At 49.5% G+C, this 27484-nt stretch overlaps 1 protein-coding gene across 2 annotated transcripts in view; it reads left to right on the top strand.

The window, feature by feature from the left end:
• ADAM8 (ADAM metallopeptidase domain 8) overlaps positions 1 to 27484 on the top strand; it is a 99969-nt gene that overhangs the window by 70938 nt on the left and 1547 nt on the right. For both annotated transcript variants that reach the window (XM_048858423.2, XM_048858424.2), the window contains exons 16-25: positions 9690 to 9873; positions 10101 to 10178; positions 11577 to 11661; positions 11924 to 12038; positions 17607 to 17796; positions 20374 to 20436; positions 25347 to 25415; positions 26216 to 26266; positions 26941 to 27051; positions 27227 to 27337. In XM_048858423.2, the coding sequence (XP_048714380.1) occupies positions 9690 to 9873; positions 10101 to 10178; positions 11577 to 11661; positions 11924 to 12038; positions 17607 to 17796; positions 20374 to 20436; positions 25347 to 25415; positions 26216 to 26266; positions 26941 to 27051; positions 27227 to 27337 (1057 nt within the window). The remainder of the gene's footprint in view (positions 1 to 9689; positions 9874 to 10100; positions 10179 to 11576; positions 11662 to 11923; positions 12039 to 17606; positions 17797 to 20373; positions 20437 to 25346; positions 25416 to 26215; positions 26267 to 26940; positions 27052 to 27226; positions 27338 to 27484) is intronic.

A 27484-nucleotide genomic window follows, 5' to 3' on the forward strand; every position in this document is an offset into this window, starting at 1 on the left:
GTGTGAAGAGCATTTTAAGGAACTGGGAACCAATGTCCACATAGGACAGGACTTGAAACAGAAAGTTCCACTCTATTCTACCAAAGGCTTTCTCTGCATCAAATGATAACAAAATAAATGGATCTTTCTTTGCTCTAGCATTATGGATGATTCCAAGGAGTCTTTGAATATTGTTTGAAATTGTCTATCCTTAATTAACCCAGTTTGATGTGAGCTTATATTCACCAAGAGCATGGACTGCAATCGGCTAGCTAGTATTTTTGCTAAAATCTGTCATGATGCAGCAGTGATATGGGCCTATAAGAACTACATATGGTAGGGTCTTTTCCAGCTTCAGGGTAGAACAACAATAGCTTCTTTGAGTGATGGTCCCTATGTGTATTCCATAGGTGGGTATACATGCCTACCTGAGTCTGGAAATTCTTCCAAGCCGTGTCCGTTGGCCTGCACATGCGCTGTACAGAGGCCTCAACTAACAGGCAGTTCCCTCCAAGCATATGCCTAGGAGCAGAACCTCCACCACTTAAGCCCAAAGACTCTTCTTCTAGGGCTAACCATGAGGGAAGAGGGCACTCCCATGGAAACTTCATGCATGGAACCTGAGGGACTGGCTCTGCTAAAGACCCCCAGATTGGAGGGCAAAGCAGTTAAAAAGTTCCATTGATCATCTGGGTACTGAAGTGTAAGGACCAATGTTCAACGGCTCCATCCACAAGTGCTGGTCCAGACCCATTGTCAGTACCACCTCATTCATCCAAGGACTGCCCTGCTGCCATGGACTCCTGGAACTTCTCGGACACCAGGGCATATGGACTCTTACATAACACCAGATGATATGTTTCTCCCTTATCAACAGTCTCAGTCTCCTCTTCTACTCATCGTATTTCTTAAAACCTTTCCTAGACCTTTGGCAACTCAACATCTTTATTTGAAAGCTGAAATTCCAGATGATTCCATTGGCGGCAGTAATCCCCTGCCTTCAGGAGGGGATGTGATCCGCAACTCTTGACATGAAGGATGTATATTTCCATGTGGACATTCACTCCTCACACAGGTTTATGATCGGCCAGGAACACTTCTAGTTTCAAATCCTCTCCTTTTGGGCAAGCAAGGGCACCCGGAGTATTTTGAAAGGTTTTCTCTGTGGTAGCAGCCCAGATGAGAAGCTAGGGCTATATGATATTGCCATACCTGGATGATTGGCTCCTGGTAAGCTGCTCACATCAGGAGATCAAGTCAGTAACAAGGTTCCTCAACAGCTTCCATCAGATCTAGGCATTCACTTAACTAGAGAATAGTCCGTTTTGTCACCCACAATGTTGATAAACCTTATAGGGGCAATTTTATACATGGTTTCCACGAGAGCGTTCCTCCCCCTCAGTCAGATTTCATATCATGAGCACCCTTATTTCACGCATTACCTGCAGACCAGGAACTAATGTGCACAGGTGCCTTTCACTGTTAGGCCTCATGGCCCCATGCACCTACTCGACACCATTCACCAGGTTCCACTTGCGGTGCGTGCAAACCTGACTCCACTCATTCTGTCGACTGGACAAGGAGCCCATTCCCACCAGAGTTATCTCCTCCATCGCCTGGTGGTCGAACCCAGGAAAGATTATGGTGGGAGTTCCCTTCCGCTCTCCCACCCACAGAGCCACCATTGTGATGGATGCCTCCCTCCTGTGGGGGGTGCTCACTTGGACAATGACATTGCTCAGGGCACCGGGACTTCAAAAGAGGCCAGACTACACATCAACATTCTGGAACTGAGGGCAGTCTGCCTTACATGCGAGGCCTTCCTCCAGCTCATACACTCACTCCATATACAGATAATGTCAGACTATATCACCACTGTGGTCTGCATAATAAGGGAGGGGCAACATCTGATCCCCTCTGCCTGGAAGCCATCAGACTATGGAACTGATGCATCAGGAACTGTATTATGATACAGGCTGCTTACCCTTCTGGATATCCACAACTCCCTTGAAGGCAGACTAAGCAGAGACTTCTTGGCAGACCACGAGTGGGAGATCTACGACACAGTCCTAAACGAGATATTTACACAATGGGGAACACCACAATGGGACCTCTTTTTATCCCAAACGAACAGGAAACGTTCCCTATATTGCTCCGCAAGAGCCATGGGTAATGGCTCCCAGGGCGATGGACAAACAACCTCAGATATGCCTTTCCTCCCATTCCTTTGCTTCCACGGTTGTAGAGAGGATATGTCACAATGAAGCCAACAGTATTCTCTTAGCACCCAGACACTTCTGATGAATCCTGTCTGCCCCCTAATTAGGATCTGCCCACTCCCAGACCTCCTAGCTCAGGACGGGGAAAATCCAGCATCCCAACCCAAGGTCTTGCCACCTCACGCCCTGGTGTTTGGATGGGCATCAGACAGAACGCTCATGTTTGGCCCCTGTTCAAATTATCCTTAACCAAAGTAGGGAAGGTTCTACTAGAACCTGCTACCTGGCTAAATGGAGACATTTCTTGGCCTGGGCACAACTACACCAACATTCTCCAGCCACTGCAAGTATCCTGGTCATTTTAGATTAATCTCCTGTCTTTGAAGACCTCGGGTCTCTCCCTTTATTCGCTGCAAGAGCACCTAGCAGTGATTAGTGCATTCCTCCCTCCGGTGGAGGGACGTTACATCTTACTCACCCAACTATAGTATGGTTTATGAAAGACCTAATCAGGACCTTCCCACCAGTGGTTAAATCAACACCTCAATGGGGCCTTAATCTTGTCCTATCAAGACTCACCAGTCCTCCCTTCGAACCCATGGTGACATGTTCCATGCCCCCACCTGTCCATGACGGTAGCATTTTTGTGGCTGTCTCTTCAGCCAAGAGGGTTGGTGAACTCAGAGCCGTCCTGGTGGACTCTTTTTTCACAAGAAAAAGGTCCCTCTTCACCTACACCCTAAGTTTCTCCTTCAGGTGGATTCTGAGTTCCACATCAATCAAACTGTTCACTTACTTCTACTTGCAATGGACCAAACCTATTAGAAAATCACTGAGACGTTCTATCACCATTGCAGAAAGATCACATGGACAAGCTACATCGTCCCAGAACATTTCTAAGTGGGTTTCAGGACGCATCCTACAGTGCTACAGGGTAGCAAAAATCCCTCCCTCCAGATCCACAGTTCACTCCATGAGAGTGCAGGCTGCCTCCAGGGCATCCCTATGTCACAAGACACCTGCAGGGAAGCCTCTAGAGTTCTGTCCACATGTTCGCGACACATGGCACTTTAGTTCATGCCTCTGCTGTGGATGCAGCAGTGGAACCTGCAGTGCTGCAAGCATATTTGCTACAAGCTTCCTCACACCCACCTCTAGTCTCAGCACTGCTTGCCAGTCACCCATCGGTGGAAGATACATAGGGACCATCTCTTGAAGAAGTGGGCTTTACTTACTTAACTGCAAGTTCTTTGAGATGTGTGGTCCCCATATGAATTCCACTGCCTGCCCTCCATCCCCTCTGCTTTGGATCATGTGGGATTGCAATAAGAAGAGGAACTGGACAAGTTTGACCCGCATTGTCTCTTCTATCCTCTGTAGGGAGTATGAGGAGATCTGTGGTGCATGTGTGGGCCAACAGACACTGCTTGTAAGAATTTCTGGACTCAGGCACATGGCGCACATGCATACCCATGTGTGGAATATAGATAGAGACCACAGATCTCAAAAGAACTCCCAGTTACAATAAGTAACCTCCATTTCTTCCATAGGTTGTTGAAGTTCCTTCCCTAACAGAATAACATTAAAAGTACCACTCCAGGGACCCACTAATACCTCCTTAAATACTTTGTAAAATTCAGCTGGGAAGCCACTAAGGTTTTAGAGTTTTACCACTTTTGATATTTGCTACTGCATCTAAAATTTCTTCTTCTTCTGTTATTTCTTTATCTAAAGTTTCTTTATCAATTTTATTTATATTTGGCAAGTCTGAAACTTCCAGATATTTTTCAGTAACTTCAGAATTTGGAGTATCTGACGTATAGAGGTTTTTATAGTAAGTGGCAAAAGTAGCACATATTTCTTTAGGGTGTGTAATTATCCTTTACTGATTGTTTTTAATTGATGGAATAATATTTGATCTTTAATCTGTTTAAGCTTTTGAGCCCAGAGTTTATCACATTTATTCCCCTTTTTCATAAAACATCTGCGTTGAATACCTAAGAGCATTTTCAGTGGCATCTGTTATCAACATACTGAATTTCCCTTTCATATTAGTTAGTTGTGCATATGCTTTTTTTTAACCTACATTTTTATGAATGGCTTTTAAACTTGGTATCTCCTGTTCTAGTTTTATTTTTTCTTGAGCTCTTTCTTTTTTCAGTTGAAAGATTCTGCTTACTAACTGGCCCCTAAATACTGCTTCACTTGCCTCCCAGAGAAGACCTCTTTTTTTTTTTATATTGTCAGTATATTTATTTGAAAGTATTGATCAATGGCTGCAACTCGACCTTTGTCCTGGAGAAGTAAGCAGTTCATTTTCCCAAAAAGTGATTTTTGGGGACCATCCCAGCCATCAAGTATTATTTTCAATGGTGCACAATCTGACCATGTAATGGTGCCAATTTCTGCAGTTCTTGTCTGCTTTATTAAGAATTTAGAGATTAACATTAAATCTATTCTAGTACACAACTGATGAGGGTGTGAATGAAATATGTAATTCCGTACCCTGGGTGCCATTCTCTCCAGCAAACTGAGAGATTCAATTGTAGGCACAGAGACGTCAATGCTGCACCTACGTCCCTATCCACCTTGGCTTTTTTATTCCACCTGTCCCAATGAGAATCAATGTGCAACTGAAGTCTCCTCCAAGTATAATTTCCCCTTCCCCAAAGCATTGCTGTATTTTAAAGAAGTCCTTAAAGAAGGTTTTTTTGTTTTGCTTGGGAGCATACACTGAGCCACTGTTATTAATAACCCAGCAATTGTGCCCTTCAATAAGATAATCTATCCCTCTTTATCCTGAAATTGATCTTTAATCTAAAAAGGTACATGTTTAACATATATCATGCCCACTCCTCTCTTCTTTTCTTTAGCTGAAGCAAAAAATGTCTGCGGAAACCAATAACCTTCCATGTTCATAATTTGCTCCCTCCTCATAGGCTTTAAGGCCAGAAGGGACCATCATGATCATCTAGTCTGACCTCCTGCACATTGCAGGCTACAGACCCTCACCCATCCACTCCTGTAATAGACCCATAACCTCTCGCTGAGTTACTGAAATCCTCAAATCATGATTTAAAGACTTCCAGTTACAGTGAATTCACCATTTACACTAGTTTAAACCTGCAAGTGAGACGTGCCCCATACTGCAGAGGAAGGCAACCCTCCCCCTGCCTCACCCCTCCCACACAAGGTCTCTGCCAGTCTGACTTGGAGAAACATTCCTTTTTGACCCCAGATATGGCAATTACTTGGACCCTGAGCATTTTGTCAAGACCCACCAGCCAGACACCTGGGAAAAATTCTCTGTAGTAATTCAGAGCTCTTCCCCTCTAGTGTCCCATCACTGGCTGTTGGAGATATTTGCTGCTGGCAGTCACAGATCGGCTACGTGCCATTGTAGGCAGTCCCATCATACCACCCCCTCCATAAATGTATCAAGCTGAGTCTTGAAGCCAGTTAGGTTTTTTGTCCCCACTGCTCCCCTTGGAAGGCTGTTCCAGAACTTCACTCTGATGGTTGGAAACCTTTGCCTAATTTCAAGCCTAACCTTGTTGATGGCCAGTTTATATCCATTTGTTCCTGTGTCCACATTGGCGCTTAACTACAATAATTCCTCTCCCTCCCTGGTATTTATCCCTCTGATGTATTTATAGAGAGCAATCATATCTCCCCTCAGCCTTCTTTTGGTTAGGTCCACCAATTTGGTCCTATTAAGCTATTTGAGTTTGACTTCCCCTTCGGATGTGGTAATTTCTACTTCCATACCCTCATTACATTAGCTACCCTGCTACTGTCCTTAAGCTTCTTATTACCCTTATTAGAAACTGAGGCAAAATATTTGTTTAGGTGTTGGGACATGCCTAGGTTATCTTTAATCTCTACCCCAGTATTTATTGCTCCTCGCAGTGCTTAGTGGTCCCACTTCTTCTTTCCATGTTTTCTTATTTATATGGCTAAAGAACCTTTTACTATTGGTTTTAATTCCCTTTGCAAGGTCCGACTCTGATTGGCTTTTGGCAGAACTCTTTTTCCCCACACTGTCTGACCTCCGAGAGATGGCTTACTTTGCTGACCCATCCCATCTTCCATTCCTCGGAGGCTTTCATCTTTCTCTTAATCACCTGTTTGAGATGCTTGCTCATCCAGCATGGCCTGCAACCCTTCCCTACAATTTTTTTGCCCTTGCTTGGGATTCGGGCTTCAGATAGCTTCCACAACTTTGTCTTAAAGTAATTCCAAGCCTCCTCTACGTTCAGATCCTTGAGTTCTTCAGTCCAGTCCACTTCTCTAGCTAATTCCCTTTATTTTTTAAAGTTTGCCCTTTTGAAATCAAGGACCCTAGTTGCAGGTCTGTTTTTGTTTATCCTTCCATCTAGTTTTAACTGAATTAACTCATAATCACTTGAACCAAGGTTGCAACCTACAACCATTTCCTCTATGAGGTCCTAACTATTCACCAATAACCAATCTAAAATGGCATCATCTTTTTCGTTGGTTCAGTGTCTATTTGTTGAAGAAATCTGTCGGCTATCACCTCCAGGAAAATCTGAGCCCTACCATTATCAATTGCATTTGTTCTCCAATCTATATCTGGGAAATTAAAGTCTCCCATAATCACACAATTCCCTGTAGTATTTATTTCATTAAAAACATTAAACAGGTCTCTCTCCATACCCAGATCAGACCCTGATCACCCCAAGCACTATCTCAGAGGTAGCTTTCTTCCCCAAAGTGATTTTGATCCAGACAGACTCTGTTCTATCCATTCTCTCACTTCTAATTTCTTTACAGTCTACCTTGTCATTAATATACTATGTTGCTATGCTCCCATCTTTACCTTTATTCCGGTCTTTCCTGAACAGCACACACTCTTCGACACCTGTGTTCCTGTCATGACGACTGTTCCACCACGTTCCTGTTACCCCTATAATATCTGGTTTCATTTCCTGCACCAGTAGAGCTAGTTCTTCCATTTTACACCCAGGAAAAACGTACTAAAGTGCGCTCCTTGCAATGGTGTACAAACATCCTAGTTGTTTCTGCTTGGCTTAGCCCAGATTCGTCACCTGATTAGGTACAGTCAGGTTACTTCCAGTATCGCCTATCCGACAGTTAGTGTCATTGGTATTGGCACTCTTTCCTCTTTTTGTCCGTTCTCATAGCCGCTGCCGTTCCTTTCTCCATTGCTGCATTCTCACTTTCTGTATTTTCCTCCCAGTCAGTATTAGAATCAGGTGTGGAGATTACATGAGCATCTCCCAACCATCTCCCCAAATTCCTAGTTTAAAGCTCTTTTAATTGGTTGTGCCAACTCCCATCCCAGAAGTCTAGTTCCCTCCCTACTTAGGTGGAGTCCATCCCATGAGAACAGTCTTCTGTCTGTGAATGCCTCCCAGTGGTTGAACACCCCAAAGCCCTCCTTATGCCACCACGGCCTGAACCATCTGTTGATCATCATAATCTTGTCTTGCCTTCGCTCTCCTCGTCTAGGGGCAGGTACAATCATACTGAAGGTCATCTGAGCCTCTATTTCTTTAAGCATCTTCCCCAGCCTGGCGTAGTCTGCCTTGATGCTTTCCAACAAGAATCTAGCCCTATCATTTGTTCCCACATGAAGGACAATCAGTGGATTCTTTCCTGCTCCCATTAGGATACTCTTCAGCCTTAGGTCCACAACCCGTATCTTAGCTCCCGGCAGACAGCACACCCTTCTGTTCTCCGGATCAGCTCTGGTGACAGGCCTGTCCATTCTTCTCAGTAGGGAGTCACCAATCACATAAACCTGCCTCTTGCTGGTGTTGGTGTGATTTTCTGGCCTTCCTCTTGTCGTCCCTGGCAATCTTCTGCGAGTCATCCTGTATCCTCCTGGGACTCCAAACTTTGGCTATCTCCACTGATTCTTCTCCTCTTCTTGTAGGATTAGCCACTCTTCTCTTTTTCCTTGCCCTCCCACTTCATGTTACTGCCTGCCTGCAGTGCCCTGCCGCTGTAACGTCTGTAGTGTAGACATAGCCTAAATAATGCTGATTTTTGAAGCTGAAAGAGAGTCTGACTGGGAATCCCCAGTTGTTGTGGATTTCTGCCCTTCTGAGTGCTGATGTAATTTCCCCCACCTCCTATTTTTTTAAGTTAGGGTAGAGAGATTGTGGAAAACTGCAGCTTGTAGCCTTTGAGTATGAGTTCTGAACGTTCTCTGGCTTTTTTCATAATTAAATTTTTTTGCTGATAACCATGAAATTTCACAGTTAGGTCTCTGGGTCTATTAAAAGGCTTAGCTGCAGGGGAGCAGCACTCTATGCGCTCTCTCCACTGTCACCTCTCTCAGAGAGCTCAAATTTAACAATTCCTCAACCACCGTTTTTACATGCCAGATTGGATTTCCTCCTTCAGTGTTTTCAGGTAGTCCCTTAATTCTTGTGTTCCTTCTCCTTCTGTTTTCTGAATCATGCAGTTTAAGCTGCATCTTTCTCTCTCTGCTCCATCTGTGCCATGCGGCTCTGCAGCTCTGTCTCTCTGAGGCCAGTCTCTAGCACAGTGACTTGCTCTTCCAAATCCGTAACTTCCTTCTTTGCTGCTAGACTCTTGGTCCTCTCTCATGGCCTCAAACTCAAGAGATCATCTCCAGAATGTCCAGTTTGGTGGCCATTTGTTTTTTCCGAGCCCTGGCGTGGCTGCCAAGTATTCACTTGGAGTCTGAGCTATCTCTCCATGCTGCAAGCTGGAAACACCCTTCTTAGCGAGGTATCTGTGTAAATGTTCAGATTTTTTTGAAGAATCCATTCTCTGCAACTCTCTGCTCTTTTTTTGGGAGGAGAAGGTTAGTCCGTTTCAGGGGTCAATGGAGGCAGATTACTTTGATATCCCCACAGAGCTCAGGCTTCAGGCAGCGATGTTACTGAGGGCCCCTGCTGGTCTCTGACATGGACATTTTACCGTAATTCCTGCTAGGATCCTGGCAGGGTAGTGCAGGCTGCACAGCTTGGAGCTGCCCCGCTGGCTCCCAGCATATGGCCATGGAGCCTGGCCAAGTGTGTGGGGTCCAGAAGGAGAGAGGGAGGGAGCCCTTCACTACTAAGGAGCCAGCCCAAGTGCGATGCACCAGTGCTGACCTGAACTGTCAGGCGGCTCTTTGGTGGTGTGTGCAACAGGAATTGGTGGTCTCTGTCCAGGAGCTGCTGAGCTGGGCCTGCTCACACCCCTGCCCTCACAACTGGTCAGGTGCTGAGCTCCCCTCTCCCCCTAGAGATGGTTTCTTGCAGGTCATAGCTGGGGCCCCTAGGTGTGGGAGGGTGCTATGCTGGGCCCAGACATCGGCAAGGGCTGCTGAGCCAGGACCTTTTGCTAGCACTGAGACCACCCTCCAGGCAAGAGGCAGAGGAGCTGTCCCACATTGGCACAGGCTGTAGGGTGCGAGGCTTTGAGGCCATGCCAATGCTAAGGCGAGATGAGACCCAGCACGCTCATTCCTGACGTTTACTTTTCCCGCAGAGACATTAAGTGTGGCACGCTGCATTGCCTGAGTGGGAACAGGACCCCCATTGGAGGGGGTGGCGTCTACTCCCTGTCTCTCGGGGGGGTGACCTGCAAAGCAGCTGTCACTGACAAGGAAGAAACTGATGTGGTGGCGAATCTTGCGCTAGTGCCAACAGGCACCAAGTGTGGGGAAGAAATGGTGAGCACCCTGCACAGGCTGCTGCTATTCTTGTCTGCTGCGCTGGTGACGTGTGCTTGGCTTTGCGGGTGCTGGGGAAGGATGGGTTTTCCATGGGATCTGCTGGAGAGGAGGGGAAGGTCAGGAGCAGGGAGGTAACATAGCTGCTGAATTGCTGTGAGTGCAGGATGGGTGATGGCAAGGTACCGTATATACCGTACTGAAAGCATTGTGCCTTCTCATTCCAGGTCTGCTATGCCGGTCGCTGCCAGGACCTCCTGATTTACGGTGCCAAAAACTGCTCTGCAAAGTGCAACGGTCACGGGGTAGGTTCAGGCCATGGAAAGGGCATGGCATCACACAGAGGTGCTGGTGTGGCCACGATCCCCTGGGTGTCCTCTGACTGTACAGGACCGACTGTCCCTCAGATCCCCCAGCTGTAACATCGGAGCACTGATTATATTGTAGAGTGCTGGGAGGTGTGTGGGTGAAAGATGCTAAGCATTGTTCCTGACAGGTCTTCGCTCAGACACCCCATGTTTTCTTTGAGTGCACACAGCAGACATGAATGTGCTGTGTGCCTCTGCCATGCACTGATGGACCCCTGGGACCATCTCACATGGGTTCTTGGTGCTTCACAGACCTTCCTCTCTATCCATCCACACCCCATTCTGTGTCTGATCTAAGATCTTCTACACTTTCCACAGTATGCATCCGATGAAGTGAGCTGTAGCTCACGAAAGCTTATGCTCAAATAAATTGGTTAGTCTCTAAGGTGCCACAAGTACTCCTTTTCTTTTTGATCTCAGAGCAGCTCTCCCTGTCCTGTAGCACTGCACGTCCCGTGCTTAGTCTGCAGTACCTCGGTGCTGATGTCTCCTCTTGTGATCTGCTGGTAAATGCAGCCTTTCAGCCAGCGACCTGTCATGTTCCCAAGACCCACAGGGTCCATTTGCTATGTCTGTCTGCGCTACTCACGATGTCTCTTTTCATGTCGCGCCATCAAAGATTTGCCTCCCTCAAAGCACATGGTCACAGGCCACCCATGGCTGGGCTGTGTGGTCACTGTGTGGTAACAGGGTCCTTGTCCCTGAGAGAGCTCCCGCAGCACTTTGGTTTTCTCAGCAAGTCCACCTTGAAGGAACAGATCAGGCCACATTCCAATGGCCTTGTGCCCTGGCTTTTGCTGGGCACTTTGGTTCAGGGAGCAATTTGGCCCAAGTTGGGAGGGAACATTGTCTGCCAATGAGTTCAGCAGAACTTCCTCTCCTCCAGCAGCTGTGATTGTGGAAGGCTCTGCCCCGGTGGGACATCTGTGAGCTGCTCACGGGTGCTGAGATGGGGCGGCTGGACTGTTCCAGACGCTGGTGCTGAGTGCGACAAACGGGGCACAGCAGCATCACATGCTGTTGCATGTCAGACAGACAGGCACTGTCTGGGCTGAGTCCTGGGTGATGCCAGCACGAGTTACTCATACCCTGCTTCAGGAGAACAGGGCTTCTCCTGTCAGTATAATTCACCGGTCCTGATCCTGAGGCCAGAGCAAATATGCAGCAGTTACAAGGCGCCCAATTCTGCATGCCTACTCAGTAAAGCCAAACTGCTGCTAAAACTGATGGGAGTGTGACCTGGGTAGAGGCTGCAGTATTGAGCCCAAACCCTCCCATTGTAAAGCACGGTCAGAGTTGCTGCCTGGTCCCTAACTCTGCCGGATTGGATTTCAGGTCTGCAATCACAAGCGGGAATGCCACTGTGAGCCCGGCTGGGCTGCGCCCTACTGCGAGCGGAAGCTTTCAGAGATTGCATCAGGTACAGCGCTCACTAGGGCCAGGAGGGCAGGGTTTGGGGTGGACCTGCTGGAGGAAAAAGCTGGGCTGCAGGCAGTAGCAATGTCCTGATGGTGACATCTGATAGGCTGTGTAACACACTCCTTTCAGGAGCTGCTTAGATTGGCCAAAGCACTGAAAAACAGTGGACAGTCTGGCCCTGCCCACCAGGGGCTGGGCTGGGATAGGTGACTGAATTCCCGAAACTGAATCCCTCCCTGATCCCTCTCTCTGGCTCTCGACAGGTGGAAGCAACATGGTTGTGGCAGCCGTGCTGACAGTGGTGGTGCTGGTAGCCATACTGACCATCGGAGGCTTTGTGTTCTACAAAGGCAACGCGAAGAAATACTTCCAGAAAGGGTAAGACTCCCGCTGCTGTACTGTGCTCCCACAGAGCTCAGTCCCCATGGCAGGCAGCTCCTCTGATTTGCTGGGATACACAATAGCCAGATTCCATGGTAAGGAGCAAGCGACAGGCTGATTGGACAGCTGGATGGACAGACTGAATCGATACGGTTGGTTGACTCTCTCCACACCAGTCCACTGGCCGTTAGTACTTGTGCTTGGCTCCAGATATCCAGGTGCTTGTCTGAGTCCTGTGCTGACAGGCAAGTGTCCCCACGCTTTCCCCTGTGCACCTCCCCTACGGCCTGTGGGAGAGAAGAGTTCATTCCCCCATAGCCTATCCAACCCTAGCCCTTCAGCCGAGGCTGCTGACAAGCGGGTCAATTTGTCCCGGTGGTTTTTGTTATTGTGACCTGCACTGACAAGCCCAGCCCTGTGCCAAGAGGAGCCACTGTCTGGCCATCACATGGGAGCTGCTGTTGTTCACGAAGCCCCTGCTCTGGGTTCTGATCAGTGACAGGTGTGGGAAGCTGTATTCCCTGAATCCCTGAAATACCACCCCTTCACCCACCCTCTGGAGACCTCGCTGGGCCAGCCCCTCTGGGCTCTTCCTTCCTACACCCCCACCGCCTTCATCTGCTGCCTGCTGGTGGGTGTTTGGTCACTGACCAGCCTGCTCAGGAGGACCCTGGAGGAGCGGGGTGGGTGCAGGTCCTGTCCACTCTTGTTTGACAGCAGGAGTTTCTGATGGGCCTCCCTGCTAAGTGAGCACCCCCTGGAGAGCGTGGTATGGTTCCCAACCCCCTGCAGGGCCCAGTTGTTTGGACTCTCCCTGCAGTGCCATGAGACCCTGTCCCTGTGCTCTCACCAAACAAGGAGCTGCAGGTCCTGGTGCTGACAGGGCCCTGCCAGTGTCCTCTCTAGGCAGGAGGGGAATATTGAGGGTTCTGGGGAGGGGCTGGGCACAGGGCCAAAGAGCTGCTCTCTGTTCTCTGCTGCTCTCGTTCACTCACAACTGCATTTTCTCACCAATGTGCCCTGAGCGATGCCTGGGCCAAGTGTGACACCCCTGACCTGAAGCAGTGGGAGGGTGCAGTAGCTTCTCTGAGGGTGAAAGCCCCTCTTCGTGTTGAACCAGAAAGAGGTGGGCCAATGCTCACCCTCCTTCCTGCCCCAGAGCTGAGAAGCCCCAGCTCAAAGGCCATTTGTGGGAAGTTGCTACACGACTACGAGGAGGGCTTAGAATCGCAGGCCTCCCCGCCCCCGCCCTTGGGTTCTGGTCCCAGCCTGGACATCGTCTGGGGGTTTTAGGGCTTCTTGGGAGGGGCAGGCCAATGGGGAGTTAGATACAACTGGAATGAGAAGTAAATCTGAAGGAGCAGCAATATCCCAGTGTGTGTGTAACAGACTGTGAGGGTGTCCCTCTCCCTCTCCCTGTCCCCTCATCACAGGCTCCTGGGGCTGGGACCACGTGCACTGTAGAGTGTCTGCATAGTGGGGCCCCGATCCTGTCTGGCGCCTCTGGGCATCGGGTTACAATCCGCAGGCGGAGGTTCTGTGGGCTTCAGAGGATTGGCAGTTAGTAGCCATTGTTATAAAAGCAGTAGCTCGATGCCTGGAGTGTCTGCCAAGCACTTGGGATTCTCAGCTGGCCTCTCAGCGCCCCAAGGCACAACCACACCTTTGCCGCTGCTATTGCTCACAGCACTTACAGATTGTGAGGTGGCAGAGCCAGGATGTGCCAGAAAGGGAGAGGACTGACAGTGCGAGTGAGCAGCACAGGGCTGGGTTTGCTCCTGTGATTCACAGCTGGACACTCAGCCGTGCGGACGAGCTTACTGCAGTCCCAAGCACACACCCTCTTGGGCTTTTCCCCAGTCAGGCATGAGGAAGCAATCGAGACATACCCTGTCATACCCTGCATGGCAACACACAAGCCCCTTTGTGCCCTCTTCCTGGGAGCATTCTGCATCCAGATTTGGGACAGAGCAGCTAAGCGTGTTCATACAACTGATGGGGCTGTTTCATGCAAAACCTGTGGGATATAAGAATATAGGACACAAGGCTGGAAGGGGCCCCCTGTGGCATAGTGTTCAGTCCCTGGTATCACAGGTAACTCCAGCATCTCATCCGCTTCAGAAACTTATCCAGCTCCATTCTCAAACAAGTTCGGTTTCTTGCCCCCACTGCTCCTGTTGGGAGGCTGTTCCTGAACCTCACCCTCTGATGGTTAGAAACTTTCTTCTCATTTCCAGCCACAATTTGTTCATGGCCAGTTTATCTCTTTTTTTTACTTGTGCCCACACTGTCCTTTAGCTTCAGTAGCTTTTCCTCCTCCCTGGTGTTTACCCTGATGGATTTGTAGAGAGCAGTCAGAGTCTCTCAGCCTGCATTTTGCTAGGCTCAACAAGCCACGTTCTTGTAATCTCCTCTCATAAAATAGGCCCTTTGTTCCCCTGATCATCCTATTAGCTCTTCTCTGCACCAGTTCCAGTGTGGATTCGTCTGTCTCAAACATGGCTGACCCGAACTGTATACAGGATTCCAGATGAGGGCTTACCAGTGCCTTGTACAGTATCATAGAATCATAGAATATAAGGGTTGGAAGGGACCCCAGAAGGTCATCTAGTCCAACCCCCTGCTCGAAGCAGGACCAATTCCCAGTTAAATCATCCCAGCCAGGGCTTTGTCAAGCCTGACCTTAAAAACCTCTAAGGAAGGAGATTCTACCACCTCCCTAGGTAACGCATTCCAGTGTTTCACCACCCTCTTAGTGAAAAAGTTTTTCCTAATATCCAATCTAAACCTCCCCCACTGCAGCTTGAGACCATTACTCCTCGTTCTGTCATCTGCTACCATTGAGAACAGTCTAGAGCCATCCTCTTTGGAACCCCCTTTCAGGTAGTTGAAAGCAGCTATCAAATCCCCCCTCATTCTTCTCTTCTGCAGGCTAAACAATCCCAGCTCCCTCAGCCTCTCCTCATAACTCATGTGTTCCAGACCCCTAATCATTTTTGTTGCCCTTCGCTGGACTCTCTCCAATTTATCCACATCCTTCTTGAAGTGTGGGGCCCAAAACTGGACACAGTACTCCAGATGAGGCCTCACCAATGTCGAATAGAGGGGAACGATCACGTCCCTCGATCTGCTCGCTATGCCCCTACTTATACATCCCAAAATGCCATTGGCCTTCTTGGCAACAAGGGCACACTGCTGACTCATATCCAGCTTCTCGTCCACTGTCACCCCTAGGTCCTTTTCCGCAGAACTGCTGCCTAGCCATTCGGTCCCTAGTCTGTAGCTGTGCATTGGGTTCTTCCGTCCTAAGTGCAGGACCCTGCACTTATCCTTATTGAACCTCATCAGATTTCTTTTGGCCCAATCCTCCAATTTGTCTAGGTCCTTCTGTATCCTATCCCTCCCCTCCAGCGTATCTACCACTCCTCCCAGTTTAGTATCATCCGCAAATTTGCTGAGAGTGCAATCCACACCATCCTCCAGATCATTTATGAAGATATTGAACAAAACCGGCCCCAGGACCGACCCTTGGGGCACTCCACTTGATACCGGCTGCCAACTAGACATGGAGCCATTGGTAACTACCTGTTGAGCCCGACAATCTAGCCAGCTTTCTACCCACCTTGTAGTGCATTCATCCAGCCCATACTTCCTTAACTTGCTGACAAGAATACTGTGGGAGACCGTGTCAAAAGCTTTGCTAAAGTCAAGAAACAATACATCCACTGCTTTCCCTTCATCCACAGAACCAGTAATCTCATCATAGAAGGCGATTAGATTAGTCAGGCATGACCTTCCCTTGGTGAATCCATGCTGGCTGTTCCTGATCACTTTCCTCTCATGCAAGTGCTTCAGGATTGATTCTTTGAGGACCTGCTCCATGATTTTTCCAGGGACTGAAGTGAGGCTGACTGGCCTGTAGTTCCCAGGATCCTCCTTCTTCCCTTTTTTAAAGATTGGCACTACATTAGCCTTTTTCCAGTCATCCGGGACTTCCCCGGTTCGCCACGAGTTTTCAAAGATAATGGCCAATGGCTCTGCAATCACAGCCGCCAGTTCCTTCAGCACTCTCGGATGCAACTCGTCCGGCCCCATGGACTTGTGCACGTCCAGCTTTTCTAAATAGTCCCTAACCACCTCTATCTCCACAGAGGGCTGTCCATCTCTTCCCCATTTTGTGATGCCCAGCGTAGCAGTCTGGGAGCTGACCTTGTTAGTGAAAACAGAGGCAAAAAAAGCATTGAGTACATTAGCTTTTTCCACATCCTCTGTCACTAGTTTGCCTCCCTCATTCAGTAAGGGGCCCACACATTCCTTGGCTTTCTTCTTGTTGCCAACATACCTGAAGAAACCCTTCTTGTTACTCTTGTAACATTAATTAAGTAGCATTAATACTTCTCTTTTTGTACTGGAAATGCCTCACCTGATATATATGTGACTTTTTAACAGCTGCATGAGACCATTCCCTCATAACCTGGAAAATTTGTCAATGGTGTTGGAACTTCCCTATTGATCTCTGCCCAAAGAATCATTTAGGAGCTGGGTGCAGGATAAATGAATGAATCTCTCCTGCCGGTGACTGAGCTGTGTGACTGTGTGCAGCACAGGATGAGTCAAAGACCAAGATGGGGTTGGAGCAGAATCCATTTTAATTTTCCCATTTTAATTTTCCCATTTCCCCTTTTTTAAAAAGAAATTTAAAAAATCATCAGAAATTAACACAGCCCTCCCCCCCACCCTACTGCCCTCCCCCCAACCCTACCGCCCTCCCAAAACTAAGTCATTCCAGTGCTGCAGCTAGGAAAGGTAATTCACTACTTGCAGCGGCTCTTTGAAAAATAATGCTAAATTAAACTATCATTTAATTGGTAAAATTAAAATGGTCACTACACCCTTTAGAAGTAAGAACCCGTGTTCAGAGGAGTTACAGAATGTGTTGCCCACATTCCAAAATTGGAGAATACACAGTCTCTGGATTCCAAGGTGATGAGTATGGGATAGACAGACAGGCAGACCTGTTAGCTCTACATCTCAGGTAATTGAGGAGTTGAGCTGGTACAAAGTCACTTCAGGCAGAAACAGGAAGAGCACCCAGGTCCACTAACTGTCGTGGGCTTCAGTTATTTTTGCAATAAAGTGATTTAAAATGCTGGGCTTGTTTTTAAAAACTGAAAAAAGAAGAAAATGAACCCCAATGTGCCCAGTAATCAGCATGTAATGGTGATGTCATCATGATCTGTGATGACACAGGGCTGGTTATGCTTTCCAGTCCCTTGGGACACATTTTGAGGTCCTTGATAAACATCCGTCTTTTAAGGTCTGATCTTTTCTATGATATATGGTTTTCCATGAGTAGTGTTGAAAAGTGTATTATTCTCCTTCATCTGTGACGTAGTACGTTTTTAGGGCAAGGTGGCAGCAGGACCCTGGTGAATCCTGGGCTGTTCTGTGCCTCACTGCCAAAGAGCCATTGAGGTGTTCAGCAGACCTCAAAATTGGGGGCCTTTGGGTGAAATCAAACCAGAGGGAAAATATGGCTGTGGCTCTTTTGTGTGTGTGTTTCAGGAGGATTGTGACCACCACCACCAATGGGCTCTCCAACCCCTTGTTTCAAGAGGGAAGCAATACTAGGAACGTGAGGCATGAGCTTCAGAGTTGTGACATCAGCAGCCCAAATCTGATCGCCACAACCTCAGACCTGAAGAGCCCCAGGTCTGTGTACGTGCCCATGACTCCCAGCAGGCCGCCGCCCGAGGTATGTGTGGCCCAGGCAGCCTGGGGAGCAGGAGGGCAGCTCTCGTGGCTGGGGATTTTTACTGGGGAATTCTGGGCTCCTGGCCACTGTGTCCCTGCAATGATGCTGTAGAGAGGGGAGTCAGGCTGCTTCCTATCACCCCTTTGTAACCTCTTCAGTGGACCGTCACTGTCCTTCCCAAGAGCCCTCTGCTGGAGTGGTGGGAATTGCATTTCCACGCCCACACAGGCAGCACAAGGCCCCCGTTACACACCAAGGCAGCACTGTCATACAAGTTACGCGGTTAGGAGCCTGTTCCTGCAGAGCTGGAGGGGAGAACAAACCCAGGATGGTGTGAATCTGAGCACAGGGATAGGCTAAGGGATGCAGGCTTGGCCCTCTGCGCCTCGGCTTCTCCAGTTGGTGCTTTCTGCTATTGCTAGGCAACTGGGTGCTGTAAGAGCCCTGCAATGGAGCTGGATGCCAAGGATTGATACAGTTCTTTGAGCTGGGGGGATGGTCCCGCAGCTTGGCCGTATTATCTCCCTATAGCCCAGGCTGTGTCTGAGCTTCCCCAAGATGCTCCCATTTCCCCAGTTAGTTTGCTCCAGGTTAAAATGTGGGGAAGAAAGAGGACTTTCCACCAGGAGAGGCCCCATAGCACATGCTGAGTGGGTGAGCCTGGGGCTGGGTGAGCTCCAACCGGGGCAGAACTGGATTTGAGGAGTGTATCTACCCTCGGAAGGGGGGGACTATGATGGGGCATATAGACCCCACACCGATGAGGTAGGTGCCAGAGAGGGCCTTCCCACCCTCCCGGCCTGGTCCGTCATGTCTGATAGGCAGGAGGCCAGTAAAAGGAAGGAAACTGCAGTTGGCTGTTTGACCTGAGAGCCCCCCATTCAACCAGCACCCCTACTCCTAGCTTCCTTTAGCACCCTCATTACCCCCCAGTTGTCCCGGGGTTACCTCTTCTGCTTCTAGTTCCTCCCCCCATGGCTGTTCCCTTTAGTACCCACCTGCTGAGCTTGGTGCAGTTCCATGTTTGGCCCTGCCCTCTGGTGGATTGCCCTTCGCAATGACATTTCTGGCCAGACACTCATTGTTTGCAAATTTGAAAGTAGTTTAATGAGCTAATTTGCATATTTGCAAATACTTTGCAAAATATGAATCTGCACAAAGCTGACAGTGATGCTCTCTGCTCCCGGGGCACCTCTCCTCTGTGCCTGCCATCTGAGAGGGCTGGGGCAGAACAAGAGTCCTGGGCAGGGAAGCTGCAGCGGGGTATGGTGGCGGTGCTGGAGATAGGTATGGGTGATGGGGTTGCAGCCTTGGCAGTGTCTGGAGTCAGGTTGGGATGACGGTCCACATGATGTGGGGGACATGGCTTGTGTGGGCTGGCAGGCATGAACTGGGAGTTCAGCAGGCAGAAATGGCTGAGGGGCTGGCTGGGTGCTGCATGAGTTGGGGAGGTTCATTAACTAAGTGGTAAGGGGTGAGCTGCATGAACTAAATTTCCTTTGGTGCCTCCTGGGGGAGTGGAAGGGCAGATCCCCTCACTAACTGTCCCCATCACTCTGGGCAGGGACCCCCAAAGCACCCTGCACCTGAACTCCAAGGAGAGCTCCATATGCCGAACATGCTCTGCATCCCCAAAGGCTGATTACCATGGCTACCAGTCTGTAGGGCTATTCTCTTGGCTGGATCGGGCAGGGCATTTTGGCCGCTTGTGTCAGGGCTGCCTCCTCCAATTCTCCCAGCAAGAAATCACCTTCCAGACGGGTTTGAACCTGGGCAGTGTTTATTGGCTCTCGCTTGTGTCACAACAAACCCCGGTGTCCCCAGTGTGGCTGTGTGTTGCTCACGGCTGGTGCTGGAGCCTGCAAGACATCTGCCTGCTGCCAACCCTAATGACAGGGCATTCCTGGATTGTCCATTAGGGTTAGATGGACCCTGCTCTGCTCTGGGCTGGCAGCTCGTTGGCCTGAGTAGCTGGGTATGCTGGGTCAGCCCCCAACATCACTCAAGGCGGGCTGGGCCGCACCATGCGGGATTGGGTAGGCGTCTCTCCACTCAGGCTGGGCTGAGCTGGACTGGGTGTGTCTCCACTTAGGGTGGGTTGAGCTGGACGATAGTGGGATGGGGTGGGTGTCTGTCCATTCTGGGCAGACTAGGATGGGGTGGGCATCTTTTCACTTGGGGTGGGCTGGAATGGGATGGCCATCTCTCCACTCTGGACGGGTTGGGCTGGGTCATGGCAAGATGGAGCGGGTGTCTCTCTACTCGGACTGAGTTGGGTCATGGCAGGATGAAGTGGGCATCCCTCCACACAGGAAGGGGTGTGCTGGGCCATGGCGGGATGGGATGGGGTGGGCATCTGTTCACTTGGGGTGGGTTGGGCTGGGCCATGGCAGGATGGGGCGGATGTTTCTCCGTTTGGGGCAGACTGAGCTGGGCTGGGTGCGGGGGGGATCTCCCCATTTGAGGTAGGACACTGTCTGTTGGGTTCGCTTTGGGTTCCAGTCACGCTTTTCGCAGGGAGAGGGGTAAACACACTGGTTGATGAGAAGCAAATAATTTTTACTTGTTCCTTCTCAGCCTCCTGCGGTGGCCAGTAGTGCCTGTCAGAGTTCGCTAGCATATCCAGCCAAACCTGTGCAGGTAAGTGACTGGCCTGGGACTGCTGTGTCTGATGTTACTGCTTTGCTGTCAAATGCCTGAGACAGTCACAGCTGCACTCTTAGCAGCAGTCTGCTGAATACCCCTCATGGCAGCTGAGCTGACTGCAATGAATCCAGGGGCCTGGAGTCACCGCTGTGGCCCTGACTGTGTGACCCTGCACAGCTCACTTGGGCTGCTCTGTGCTCCTGTTCTCAGATCTGGTGGCGGAGAGTTGACCGTGCTCCGTGGTGAAGGGACGTAGCGCTGGAGGGAGCTGTGTGTGGAAATGCCTGTGTTCTAGCATAGACTTTCTGTGGATGCCCCAACTGGAGAGCACAGCGTTCTTCTTCGAGTAGTGTCCCTGTGGGTACTCCACTTCAGATGGGCATGCGCCCCGTGTGCCTTTGAGCAGAGATTTGCAGTGTGTCTGTGCATGCTACACTGCCTCATGCCTCACACCGAGACGATAGGATTGTGCAAGTGAACCACCTTCAGTTCTTCCTCAATTACCTCAGCCTGAGCTGGAGCTTTCATGTGTCCACCTTTGGTGTGTGCCACGGCTATACCTTTTTTCCCCTAGCTGCTAGTTTAGTTTTAGATATTTCAGTTTAGATTATCTTAGTTTAATAGTTAAGAGACTTAGTTTTGTTCCTCGCCCTTCCCTCTGGGAAGCCTTGTCTTCCTTGGACACTGCCTCAAACACTGCCTCTCTCGCCAGGAGGGAAGCCCAGTTAGCGAAGGTCACTCAAACTGTGTTCTCTGCCTTGGAGAGTTACATGACCCTCAGAAGTGTAACTTCTGTCTGGCCCTTAAATTCAGAGTGAGGAAGAACTAGGAGATGAAGTTTAGACTACTAATGATGGAGCACTGCCCTTTGCCCCACTTCAGAACCAGATCAGAAGGACACCTCCCCGTACACCAATCTCTGGGCAGATTCAGTGCCTCTTTGACCTCGGGTCAGCTCTCTCCCAGGAAGGGAAAATCTCCAAAGACCTCCTAAAAGGGTCACAGGAAAAGTGGTTCCAACTCCCTTCATAAGGAGCCTTTAGATAAGAACATAAGAATGGCCATACTGGGACAGACCAATGGTCCATCTAGCCCAGTATCCTGTCTTCTGACAGTGGCCAGTGCCAGATGCTTCAGAGGGAATTAACAGAACATAGCAATTATTTAATGATCCATTCCTTGTCATCCAGTCCCACCATCTGGCAGTAAGAGACTTAGGGACATAGAGAGCATGGGTTGCATTCTTAACCATGTTGGCTAATAGCTATTGTGGGACCAATCCTCTATGAATTTACCTAATTTTTTTTAACCCAGTTATACTTTGGCCTTCACAGGCATCCCCTGGTAGTGAGTTCCACAGGTTGACTGTGTGTTGTGGGAAATGGTACTTACTTTTGTGTGTTTTAAACCTGCTGCCTATTCATTTCCTGTGTTACATGAAGGAGTAAATAACACTTCCTTATTCCCTTTCTCCGCACCATTTATGATTTTATAGACCTCTCTCCTATCCCCTCAGTCGTCTCTTTTCTAAGATGAACAGTCCCAGTCTTTTTAATCTCTCCTCATATGGAAGCTGTTCCATACCCCCAGTCATTTTTGTAGCCCTTCTCTTTATCCTTTCCAATCCTAATATATATTTTTTGACTTGGGGAGACCAGAACTGCATGCAGTATTCAAGGTGTGGGCGTACCATGGATTTATATAGTGGCATTATGATATTTTCTGTCTTATTATCTATCCCTTTCCTAATGGTTCATAACATTCTATTAGCTTTTCTGATTGCTGCTGCACATTGAACAGATGTTTTCGGAGAATTATCCACAGTGACCCAAGAGCTCTTTCTTGAGTGGCAACAGCTAATTTAGACCCCATCATTTTGTATGTTTAGTTGGGAATATGTTTTCCAATGTGCATTACTTTGCATTTATCAACATGGAATTTCATCAGCCATTTTTTTGCCCAATCACCCAGTTTGTAAGATCTCTTTGTAACTCTTCAGTCTGCTTTGGACTTCAGTATCTTGAGTAATTTTGTGTCAACTGCAAACTGTGCCACCTTGCTGTCTACCTCTTTTTCCAGATCATTTATGAATATGTTGAACAGCACTGGTCCCAGTACAGACCCCTGGGGAACTCTGCTATTTACCTCTCTCCATTCTGTAAACTGATCATTTATTCCTATCCTTTGTTTCCTATCTTTTAACCAGTTTCTGATTCATGAGAGGACTTTCCCTCTTATCCCATGACTGCTTACTTTGCTTAAGAGTCTTTGTTGAGGAACCTTGTTAAGGGCTTTCTGAAAGTCCAAGTGCACTTTGTCCACTGAATCACCTTGTCCACATGTTTGTTGATCCCCTCAAAAAAATCTAATAGATTGGGGAGGCATGATTTTCCCTTTATAAAAGCTGTATTGACTCCTCCCCAACAAATCGTTTTCAACTATGTGTCTGATAATTCTCTGTAGTTTCAACCAATTTGCCTGATACTGAAGTTAGTCTTACCGGCCTGTAATTGACAGGATCGCTTCTGGAGCCGTTTTAAAAATCAACATTACATTAGCTATCCTCAAGTCATCCAATACGGAGGCTGATTTATGCGATAGGTTACTAATTGCACTTAGTAGTTCTGCAATTTCATATCTGAGTTCCTTCAGAACTCTTGTGTGAATCCCACCTGGTCCTGGTGACTTACTGCTGTTTTATTTATCAATTTGTTCCAAAATCTCCTCTATCAACACCTCAGTAAGAACATAAGAGCGGCCATACTGGGTCAGACCAAAGGTCCATCTTGCCCAGTATCCTGTCTTCTGACAGTGGCCAATGCCAGGTGCCCCAGAGGGAAGGAACAGAACAGGCAATCATCCAGCGATCCATCCCCTGTCGCCCATTCCCAGCTTCTGGCAAACAGAGACTAGGGACACCATCCCTGCCCATCCTGGCTAATAGCCATTGATGGACCTATCCATCTGGGACAGTTCCTCAGATTTGTCACCAAAAAAGAATGGCTCAGATTTGGGAATCTCCCTCACATCCTCTGCAGTGAAGACCCATGCAAAGAATTAATTTAGGTTCTCCACAACAGCTTTGTCTTCCTTGAGTGCTGTTTTAACATCTCAATCTTCTAGTGGCCCCATTTGATCTTTGGGCAGGCTTCCTGCTTCTGCAGTACTTTTTTTAAAAGGGGCTAGATTCACCAAATGGCTGGAGGAGGAGATGGTCTAGTGCCCCCCCTTTATAATCATTACCCTAATGGTTAGAGCATGTCCCTGTGGGGCAGGAGACCCAGGTTTGAACCTCTCAATCTAGAATAGGCTCTGAACCTGGGTCTCACCCTCCCAGGGGAGTGCGCTAACCACTGGGCTGTGGGCAGTGGGGGCTGGGGGTTCTCAGTCTAACCTGTTGAAGCTGTTCTGCTTCGTATAAAATACTGGAGGGGTCAATGGGGCAGGGACTAGCCCCTGGGTCTGCCTCCTCCCAGGCGAGCACCCAGCTATCAGAATTGTAGGACTGGAAGGGACCTTGAGACGTCTTCTAGCCCAGTCCCCTGCACTCAGGGCAGGACTACGTATTATCTAGACCATCCCTGACAGGTGTTTGTCTAGCTTGCTCTTAAAAATCTCCAGTGATGAAGATTCCACAACTTCCCTAGGCTATTTATTCCAGAGCTTAACCACCCTACCAGGGAGTTTTTCCTAATGTCCAACCTAAACTGCTCTTGCTTCAATTTAAGCCATTTGCTGCTTGTTCTATCCTCAGAGGTTAACGAGAACAATTTTTCTCCCTCCTCCTTGTAACAACCTTTCATGTACTTGAAAACTCTTATTATGTCCCCCCTTGGTCTTCTCTTTTCCAGACTAAACAAACCTAATTTTTTTCAATCTTCCCTCACTGGTCATGTTTTCTAGACCTTTAATAATTTCTGTTGCTGTTCTCTGGATTGTCTCCAATTTGTCCACATCTTTCCTGAAATGTGGCACCCAGAACTGGACACACTACTCCAGTTGAGGCCTAATCAGAGCGGAGTAGAGTGGAAGAATTACTTCTTGTGTCTTGCTTACAACATTCCTGCTCATGCATCCCAGAACAATGTTTGCGTTTTTTGCGACAGCATTACACTGTTGACTCATATTTAGCTTGTGATCCACTATGACCCCCAGATCCTTTTCCGCAGTATGCCTACCTAGGCAGTCCTTTCCCATTTTGTATGTGTGCAACTGTGATTGTTCTTTCCTAAGTGGAGCACTTTGCATTTGTCCTTATTGAATTTCATCCTGTTTACTTCAGACCATTTCTCCAGTTTGTCAGCTGGAGAGTCACTCTTAGTCTTGCTTACTGGCCCGATGACAACTGAACTGCTTTGGGAAAAGTGCTCCTGGGCCTTGATGGCCTCTGGCATCACAATAAATGAGAGCCTTTCAAAAGCCCAAGGCAACCCCCACCCAGACAGGCAGCTCCGTCCCTGGCAAGGCTGCGCTAAGTGCAGTTCAAGACACCCTTATACCCTCATCTCGCCACGCCACCTGGCTCTAGGGCTGCGCACAGTGTTAGACAGAACATCCGCCATGAGCAGCTTCCAGAGCAGAGATGCTGCCTCTGGGTAGAGCGCCAGACCGAAGAACTGCTTGGAAAAAGCCCCTGTAGCTGGGCCTCAGCTCCCTTGGGGGCAGCAGTATGCGGGGGAGGGGTGCCAGTGCTGTAGTGAATGCACGTGCTGTGACTCCAGTCCCTCCCTCAGGACATGGCCCTGCAGATGTGTAAACGTGGCCATGTGAGTAACTGCTCCCCCATTGAATCCCAGCGCAGGCTGCTGTGTGCTGCTGGCCGGGGAACTGACAGGAGACACAGTATTTTCATTCAAAGACCGCGAAACCTTAGGCTTGTTTTCTTTTCTCTGCATTTGAATTAGGTTGGAGTTAAACCCAACGTGGCACCTCCCCCTCTGGTCTCTGCAAAGCCCAAACCAGCTGCTGGCGAGGTAATGCTGCTTCTCGCCAAGCTTTGGAACGCGCACACGTGCTAGCGGGGACCCTAACTGGCAGCATCACCATCCCTACTGGAGCTGGTGCTTGACATCAGTCGCCTGCAGGCCTGCCCAGCATGTCACCTCCCTGCCTGAAGCCATCCTCAGCCTGGTTTCAGGCCCCAAGACAGCATGTGCTGCTCGGGGGTGCCCCCTGCCCTCTCCTGCCAGGCCTCCTTGCAGCTCCCCGTGCTGCAATCGCAGTACCCAGACGGTGTGTGATGACCCCACTGCTCCTCCCAGTGCAGAACTCTCTTCCCCATTACCCAGCCCCATGTGGAGCTGTCATGTCCACAGGCTTGTGGGGCAGCATGTCCACAGGCCACCCCCTAGCCCTGCAATGCTGGTGGGTTGAGTCTCAAACACCCTTGGCACCTCCCGGGGCATCTGCCCACCCCTGGTGCAGAAGCCCCCTCAGCCAAGGTCCCGGTTAGGCTTCTCCATGATGCTGAAAGCCTGAATCAGCAAAATTCAAACACCCCCACTTCCACATAGCCTTTGGCCCCATCAGAGCCAGAGCCAGGCAGGCTGAGTTACTTGGCCAGAGCCTCACAGCACTTCCTTCCCAGCAGATTGTCCTTGTTCTTTGCATGGAAAGTGTGGCCCCTGCCCCAGTGGCCCCTGCTCGTGCCACTGGCCCCACCAGTGCTTTTGCTGAGCCCACGTGGCAGCACCGAGCTGTGGTAGGGGTCGGGGGCACCTGGTGGGAGTTGGTTTGGAACTGGGTGACTGACTCTATTGCACCCTGTTGTTAGGTGAAGCCGAAGCCACCGACCCGGCCTCTCCCCGAGCTGAGAAGCAAACAGGTGCGTCTCATCCTGGGTCCTCACACTGGACTTTCTGCCCACTAGCCACTCAGCTCTCACTTCACAAGTAGGGGATCTGCACACACACACCCCTTCCCCCACCCACCCCCAGCTCCGCGACCAGTACTGAGGGCCCATGGCTGGCTGTGGGGGGGACAGTCTGATGGGGGGCAGCCCACACAAGAGCTGGGGGGCCTTATCCAGGAGGTTGTGTGCCTGCCAGAGTCAACCCTTGGAATGGGCAGCATGGTGTGCTGGGCCTGGGGGGGCAGAGGCAGGAGTGCTGGGGTCAGCTGTGCTGCATCCACACCACTACAGTGGCATGGCCTGAATTCACCTAGGCTGTGCTCCAGGTGCTCAGGAGTGTCCAGGGCTAGATACTGTATGGTCTGCGCTGTGCGATGGGCTGCTTTCTGCCAACCAACCAGCTGCACTGCAGCTGCCTCCAGCACTGGAAAAAAATCATTACAGCTGTCGTTAGTGAGGCCCTGCCTTGGCTTACTGGGATGGGGTGGGGGGGGGTGGGGTCTCATTTCTTTTCTTTCCCATTCTCCTATTCTGATAGCAGTTTCTGGGAGAACAGCTGCCAGTTTTTGCAGCTGAAATGGACGCTGATCCCAAAAGATTTATAACGTTGCACATTAAAGGAATGCTTTTCATCTTGCTCTTGCCAGTGTAAGGCAGATAAGCTGAATGGCTGTAGTATGGATGGGACCAAATTGTCAGCTCTGCCTATCCCGCCTGCCAAACCTACTGCCCTGATGTGTCAATCCAGTCAGCCCCAGGTGAGCCCAGCTCTGTGTGTCTGCGATCAGATTGGCTGTTGTGTTACCCAGTGGGGCTGGGCGGGGTTACCTTTGCCTGGCTAGGCTCCCTGCTTAGGTGGCTATCATGAACAGCTGCCAGTTTTTGCAGCTGAAATGGCCATTAAAGGAATGCTTTTTGTCTTGCTCTTGCCAGCATAAGGCAGATAAGCTGAATGGCTGTAGCATGGATGGGACCAAATTGTCAGCTCTGCCTATTCCGCCTGCCAAACCTACTGCCCTGATGTGTCAATCCAGTCAGCCCCAGGTGAGCCCAGCTCTGTGTGTCTGCGATCAGATTGGCTGTTGTGTTACCTGGGGGGGGGGGTTCCCTTTCCCTGGCTAGGCTCCCTGTTTAGGTGGCTATCATGCCCTGCTCCCTCACTAGCTGAGTAGCAGGCTAGTCAGCTTTGTT

Source organism: Caretta caretta, chromosome 7 (assembly GCF_965140235.1).
Source record: "Caretta caretta isolate rCarCar2 chromosome 7, rCarCar1.hap1, whole genome shotgun sequence".
NCBI classification, from domain to species: Eukaryota; Metazoa; Chordata; order Testudines; family Cheloniidae; genus Caretta; species Caretta caretta.